The 7,253-nt window shown below is 44.0% G+C and overlaps 1 protein-coding gene across 3 annotated transcripts in view; it reads left to right on the top strand.

The window, feature by feature from the left end:
- LOC109516020 (pleckstrin homology domain-containing family G member 3-like) overlaps positions 1–7,253 on the top strand; it is a 30,291-nt gene that overhangs the window by 12,331 nt on the left and 10,707 nt on the right. For all 3 annotated transcript variants that reach the window (XM_019870185.1, XM_019870183.1, XM_019870184.1), the window contains exon 3: positions 5,403–5,929. In XM_019870185.1, coding sequence (XP_019725744.1) covers positions 5,403–5,929 — 527 coding nt within the window. The remainder of the gene's footprint in view (positions 1–5,402; positions 5,930–7,253) is intronic.

The raw sequence follows: 7,253 nt of genomic DNA, 5'->3' as shown, positions 1-7,253 counted from the left end.
TGCAGAGGGTGGGGGGGGGGGGGGGGTGCTGTCTAGTGGATTAGAATGTCAAATTAGCCGGAAATGTTCACTTTTTTGCGAGGGAACACAGAAATTTACGGCAGATACCAGCCTGAAAGGAGTTGAAAAGTCCACAGGTGACAACTGCTAACGCTAGTGATCATTTCTTTACAAGCCGAGAAACAGATGGACTGACGAAGAATGTTTCTCGAACTGATTTTTTTAGGGGGGGAGGGGGGGGGGCAAAGAGGTGAAAAAAAACACAAGTCGGAATTAATTGGGGGGAAAAAAAAAAGATCTGTCTTAGGAAACAAGATTTGCCAGAGCCAAGAAGATATCAAGGAACCAGATGATAAAACAATCATTTCACCAGACCTTCTTGTCGGGGTTAATCCAACTCGAGTTCATTTTCCCTCTTGGTGCAGGTCAAGTATGAACACAGTAATCAAAGTCTGTATGGACCAACAATAACGAACAATTGAAGAACATGTCAAACTTAAGTAAAGTACAGATATGTGAAAAATCTACTAAAGTACAATCACAAAGTTTTTGTCGCTTCCCACCACTGCTCACGGCCGATGCCCTTTGAAAATCATTTAACCTGTCAAGCTGATGTCGCCGAACATTTTGTCATTTCATTGCCCTTTGTCACATTAGCCGTATGATTTTATGCGCTATGCCCACCTTTGGTGACTTTTTGTGTGAACGGGGCGGGCTATTTTAAAAAAACCTCGGCTCCATTGTTACGCCTCTGATGTATCAATTTAGCGCAGCACACGCTACATATGATATTAAAATAACACTTGAGATAAAACCATTTTCATTTCACCGTTTGTTGTTTTTGATTTAGACATACAGTAATGTGGATAAAATGTGATGACTACAAAGTACAAGGTGCAGCAAAATGTGAATCACGTTCAATCATCGATTGGAACATGACTCAGTTTTCATAAAGCAGTTTGTGGTGTGTTCTTGTCAGAGCAAGTGAGCGCCCCCCCCCCCCCACACACACACACACGCACACACAGTGTTTGTTAAAATGCTCAACACAGACGCAAATAACAGACATGCCACTCAGAAAAAACTTGGAAGTAGTTGCTCTGCTCACCCACAGTTTGTCGATGACAAGATTTTGCATTCCTATCCGCTCAGGAGAAGTATTTGCATTCAGTGTTTTGGAATAGAACCCAATTTTCTAAGAAAACATTTGGATCAAGCGGGGTAGCTGTGGAAATACCGAAAGAGTTTTTGATGCATAAAAGTCATAGTTGGGGAAATGACTTTTCATTCTCACTTATCAGTCCTGCTATTAACCCTTTGATGCACCCTGTAACCTGATAACATGATGATCTGTCCACTGTAGTAACCGCTGTGTCTGAAAGGCTTAAATTTAAGTCTGATGATGGCGTGGCTGGCCAGATTTAATAAGCACATAGGCTTGAATACGTTGTCCTTTTTTTTTTTTTTTTTTTTTGCTTTGTCTGCACTTTCTGTAACGCCATACAGCAGCAAGATCATGATACAGTCAACCACGGGGAGATTTTTTTGTGATTACGTAGTATAATTAGCATTGTCGACTGCCAGTGCTTCCATGTGGAGCACTGGCAAACTGCCTTTGCCATGTGGAGCATGCATTATTTCTTGACTCGCATTATCAACGCTAATGTAGTTCCCCATTGGACACTGAATAGTCTTTATCATTCCGTTATGCTCTTAAGTGGCAGATGGCAGATAATCATGCCTGCGTCACAATTTGTATTGCGGTCCATGTTGACATTTGTTTGCATGCAAGACCTGTTCAGGAGATGAGTCATATCCTCACGAGATTTTGCAACCTCTTCGGAGCATCCGAGCTGCATGCTGTGCCTTATCGTTTCCACAGGGCGTGTCACAATCCATACCCGCAAATACTTGCTCGGATACATCCCAGAACATTTCAAAGGACATTATGGTTGGAATGAACATTCATGACTCTTGTCTTGAGGTTTCGATAGTAAACATAAAGGTTAGCATTGAGTTGTTTTTTTTCCTCTCACATACCGCACCCCCCGCCCCCCTTTATAAAGGAATGTTCTGTAGTCCTACAGCCTTAAGGAGATGTGAATCATTTCTGTCATTCCAGTGACTGCGCCTTTTCGAAAAGTTAATTGCTAGGTTCTTCTCATTTCTGTAGTCTGTTCATCTCCGGAATCACCGCTATGACATCAGAGCCCGTCAACCATTTGCATTCGGGCTTGTCCGATGGTCGAAACTAGCCCGAAGTTCACATAACAAACAGCAGACTGATTACTCATCAAGCTGCGTCGTGAGTAAATGTCCCATCTGCTTTCGGCTCGGGACCAGACTGAAGGATTCACTGGTTTGTGAACGACCTCATTTTTAATTATCATTCACAACAAGACAAAACAATGATTTTGTTGTTAACTACAATTGAGAACTGCTGCCCGAGAGGACATTTTGAAAGGAAGCAGCCTCAAGGGACTCTTGTGAAATTACAGTAGTCCAAATACTTAACTGTCTCTGGAGATTCCTTTCTTTCGAAGAATGTGTTCATCCAATAACCAGAAAACTAAAACAATATTGTGCCTCTTTGAGCAAAAATTAATCATACAAGAAAGACGGTTTGTTAAATGAGTCTCATGCAGCGTCAAAAGCCAAAGAATCCAAATATGTAAAAGCTTTAAATTGGAGTTTGCACACAAACAGAAGTGCACAAACCCGTGGATGTGGCTCAAATGTGGCTTAGTTTCAACTTTAATTTGATGCCATACCGGTGGAATTGTACGCATCCAGTGTGATGGGAGTGTCACGGTAATAGGTTTGGCCTTGTCAAGGTGTCGACACATCCCGCTGAGATGAACCGCAATTGTTTGCAGATGTTGACGAGAGTCAAGACTACATCCCTCCTCATCCTCACTCACAAATAATCTTTTTTTTTCTTCTCCATAACAAGAAGACTTGAACCACTTTGCATTGTATTGTGCTCTCCCAGCGCTCCGTCGAAGCTCTGTTGATTGGGAAACGTCGTGAGTGGATTCAGTCGCAGAGAATTCATCTAGTGTTTAATCAAAGATGTGGTTGAGAGCTATGCTGGAATCTTGCGCAGGTGTTAAGTGAACTAGTGATCCTTCACTCTTATCATAGACACCCTTTGAAAATGATCTTCAGCAGTCCAGTCTTAAACAACTGTTGAAATTTTTTTTTTTATTTTGGCTTAAGAGTGCTTATTGTGCCATTTCTGCCCTCCCCTCTTACTTGGCATCGTCTGCAGTATGCTGTTGAGTTATTTTGAAAGAATATTTGGGTGGGAGGTGAGAAAGAATGAAGAAGTGAATTTTGTAGACCAGACTAGCCATGGGCTGAATACCAGTTTGATGTTTTTACCGTGACTTTTTAAAGCCATGGTTTCAATAACCTCTTAATACTGTCTGTCACCGGTAATGAGCTCTTCTTTAAATTTTTCTAGGGGACTTCTAAGCGGGGAACAATATGATTGGCTGCTTGCAACATTCAGTAAATGAGCCGCCTCTGAAGTTACTGAGAGGCCGGGTGCCCCCCCACCACCCCACCACCCCCTCCTCTTTTCTCAGCGAGCAGAGATGGGAGGCGTGAGCAGTTAAAGGAAGATGGAGAGAGAGGAAGGATGGAGCGAGATGACCAGAGATATTAAGCGCTAACTGCAGCACGCTGACTGATGCCTTTTTGCTATGTCGAATAGTATCTTTAAAAAATTAAAAAAACATGATACCAGCGGGTACTAGTTAGCCCAAATGGGACACTGGGACTTGCTAAGAGGAATTTAAACAGCAGAATGTATTTCTTCAAACTTAACATCGTACACTTGTTTGAATGTAGCAAATATTCGATATTTTGTTTAAAAATCGATTGTTAAAAAAAAAAAAAAGTTTTTATTGACCCAACTGTCTTGAAAAAGGGCATTTTTAGAGCTGCAATTTCAACACTGGAATACTTTTACATATTTCTGCTGCTGTCAGAATCTAATATTGGCCCACGCCGAGGCCAAACGTGGCACGACTCAGAAGAGTGACTTGGCGAAGGAAGCAGTTGGCGCATTCAAACTGGTGTGTAATCGCTCACCGCCGCCCTCCCTTTTTTGCACCATCAACCCTATAGTTTGTCACGGCGGTTATCCTCCCCACGAGCCCGCTCCTCTGTTTCTGCCACCGCATTGCTTTGGCTGACTTAGTGCGGATAGTGGAGCGAGTAGACAAGAGTAACAGGAGCGCGCACAAGACCTCTTTTCAGCCCGGGACTGAGTCATGGAAAGTAAAAGAGGGTGCCAGATGTGCACTCATGTGAATAAACCGGAGGGGCCATCATTCAGCTGTCAAACATCTTTGACTGCTCTCATGTGAAATTTCTGGCTCGTGTAGCTCGCTTCAATCCAAGAAGAACAATGCAAGGTTGTATTTTCCAGTCGAGTCAAGTGGCTCTGCTGGCGTAAAGTGAATCCCACCACCTCTTCCACATTTTCTCTTGGGCTTGACGGTGAAGCTTTTCGAATGCGGGCTGACTTTCCGTGATGTACAGCTAATGATAAGCGTTTATGCTAGCGTGTCCACACCGATGTAGGCGAGTGGATTTCAAACTGACAAGGTGGGCTCCGTCTGTCAGCTAGCAGCACTAAATTATCCTTTCCATCCCCACTTGGCAATAGACTTTACCTAAACCATTTTGTTTTACAATTGTAGCTTTATTCGCTCCCAATTTATTGGCCTGGAGTCGAAATACATTGACAGATACTTCAATTCTGTTATGTAGCATAATATGGGTTTGACCCCTTTTGGACCCGACAAATACCTCAGGAAATTGAGCTCTTTTTCGAGTGGCAACTGAGTACCACAGCATCCGAGGCTTGATATGTTTGGAAAAATCCCCTCCTGGCCAGGGAGGATGTGAAACTGAATATGTACATTATTTCTTTATAATTGAAATGCAAGCTGAAAGGGGGTGTAAAGAAGTGCACGTAGTGATTGGAAAGATGGACATCTGTTGCTCTCAAGGTTTGCTTGACAAAGGAATTCCAATCGGGAACTGCTGAACCTGCTACCGCAAGAATTAAAAGAGCCAACGGAAAATCTTTGCGTGAGTCTTAGGAGATATGCCGAGATCTCACAAGATGTGTCACACAGGACAGTAGTTGGCGAAGGGCATCTGAAGTTTTGCTTTACTTAAGACGTGTTTTTTTTTTGTTTGTTTTTTTTTTTTGTCCTCGAAAATCTCACGGGTACTGTCTGTGTCTTTTAGGTTGCAGTTGGAAATGTTTGCCCCAAAAATGCAAATTGATTTTTATTTTTATTTATTTATTTTTTTAAGAAAAGTGGGTTTTATGAGATTTCCCAGTTGATTTTTTTTTCTTTTTTTTCTTCTCATCTGTACAGAATATCCTCGGTTACCCTCGCCCCTTTCCGCCGGAGAACATGAACAGACAAACGCAGCTTTCGAACCAGACTGTTACAACCAACTATGCACAGAGCCATTGAATGGAGAAGGCCAACGTCCAGTGAGTCTCGTGTCCACCTTGTCTTCTGGATCATCCCGTGACAGTCACAGCCTTTTTGGGAGCACCGTGACCCTCCCTTCCTCCTGCACGCCGCCCATACCAAGCGAGGAGGACATCGACTTGGAGCTGAGCCCGGCCGAAAGCACCGTAGAACAGACAAAGGACCCGAGCCCTGCCCTCGGATGGTCCAGCAGACGATGGAAGCCGCACCTCGTCGGCAACCAGTGGAGTAACACCAACGCCTCCTCCAACAGACAGAGTGCGCCGATCCTTCACGTCCCCACTCCGCCCGTCGTCGCCGAAACAATGGCGCCCAACCCAAAACTGACCCACGTGGACCGGGTTGTCATGGAGATCATCGAAACGGAGCGCATGTATGTCAAAGATCTGCGCAGCATCGTGGAGGTGAGTCAGCGTTGTTCATCCTGTATAACATATCCCTCCTCAGAATCTTAAAAAAAAAAGGTGTCATCTGGAAGAATGTAGAGCGATGACTTCATGTCTACAGCCAGTGAAAGCAAATATCGTCCAGGCAAAGGAAAACGTTTGTGGATATTCTCAGTTTCTACCTGGAATAAAGTTTTAAACAAATTTGTGAACAACCAGAAAGTAGTTGTGACATTTGGCAAGTGTGCTTTAGTGATTTAAAGATTAGTCGCCCGCGCTGATCATGCTTGTGGAGCAGTTTATGGCCTGGTCAAGATGTTGTCCATAAATCAGTGTGTTTATTTACATTGGTGTGAGTGTTCTCATATTTGCTGTTTATACTTGGACACAACGCAGGTCTTTCACGGCGCAAGCTTTGCTTTTGAAAGGACATCACAGAGCTGCGGCGTGGCCATCACAGAGACGTGCTGTATTGAAAAAACGATTTTACCGCTCAACAATTCATTGATCCCTTTTCACGTTTTGGAGTGTGGAAACAACTATAGCCAAAAGGGAAACCCTCTTTGGGCCTCAATCATGCATGTGGCATAGAAACAGGAGCCCTGAGCACTCTTGCTACTAATGGTAATGTGTTTAACATGTGAAGCATTTCTGAAACGGGCTCTCGGTAAACCAACAAGCACCTTTCCTCACCTTGTCTCTCCCGGCGCTGGCGTCTGAGTCTAACTCCTGACAAACACGATTCAAATCATGACCTCCTAGTATTTCGCTTGACATGCCCGGTCTGGCTACAGCTGTACAGTCAGCCGTACGAGGGCCTTCCAGCCAACACAAACACCAGTCCCGGGATACAAAAGAGCAGCGGGGCTTTCCACAGGCTACAATGTGAGAACATATTTCTTGTTCAGATGTATCCGCTACCCCTTTTTTTTTGTAATTACAGCGCACCCTTAATCACATTCATCCCATGAGTTATTTTGTTATCGCACCTTATGAAGCAAAGAAGTGAGAAACTTCGCCCATGACTTCATCAAAGCAACCCTTTGATACGACACATAAAACCAGTGACGGCTGTTCAAACTCTGTCCATCCGGTCTTTTTAGATATTGTTTTATCGCTCGCTCACATGCCTCTCATTCTTCACTGTCCATTCAGTGGGAGAGGAGAGAACAGCTGTTTGACCCAGATGGGCTCACACAACCCCATACATCCCCGACACCTGGCTCCAACCACGCACAAGACATGACACCCAACATTATACGAACAAGAATGCGAGGGCCCCCTTCAACGGCGTCGCTCGCCGGCCGAAGTTGTAATCAAAAGTATTTTCGATTTCGGCTTG

Source organism: Hippocampus comes, unplaced genomic scaffold (genome assembly GCF_001891065.2).
Source record: "Hippocampus comes isolate QL1 unplaced genomic scaffold, H_comes_QL1_v1.1 scaffold43, whole genome shotgun sequence".
NCBI lineage: Eukaryota > Metazoa > Chordata > Actinopteri > Syngnathiformes > Syngnathidae > Hippocampus > Hippocampus comes.
The sequence above is the reverse complement of the archived record's forward strand: the minus strand, read 5'-3'. Positions and strand labels throughout refer to the sequence as shown.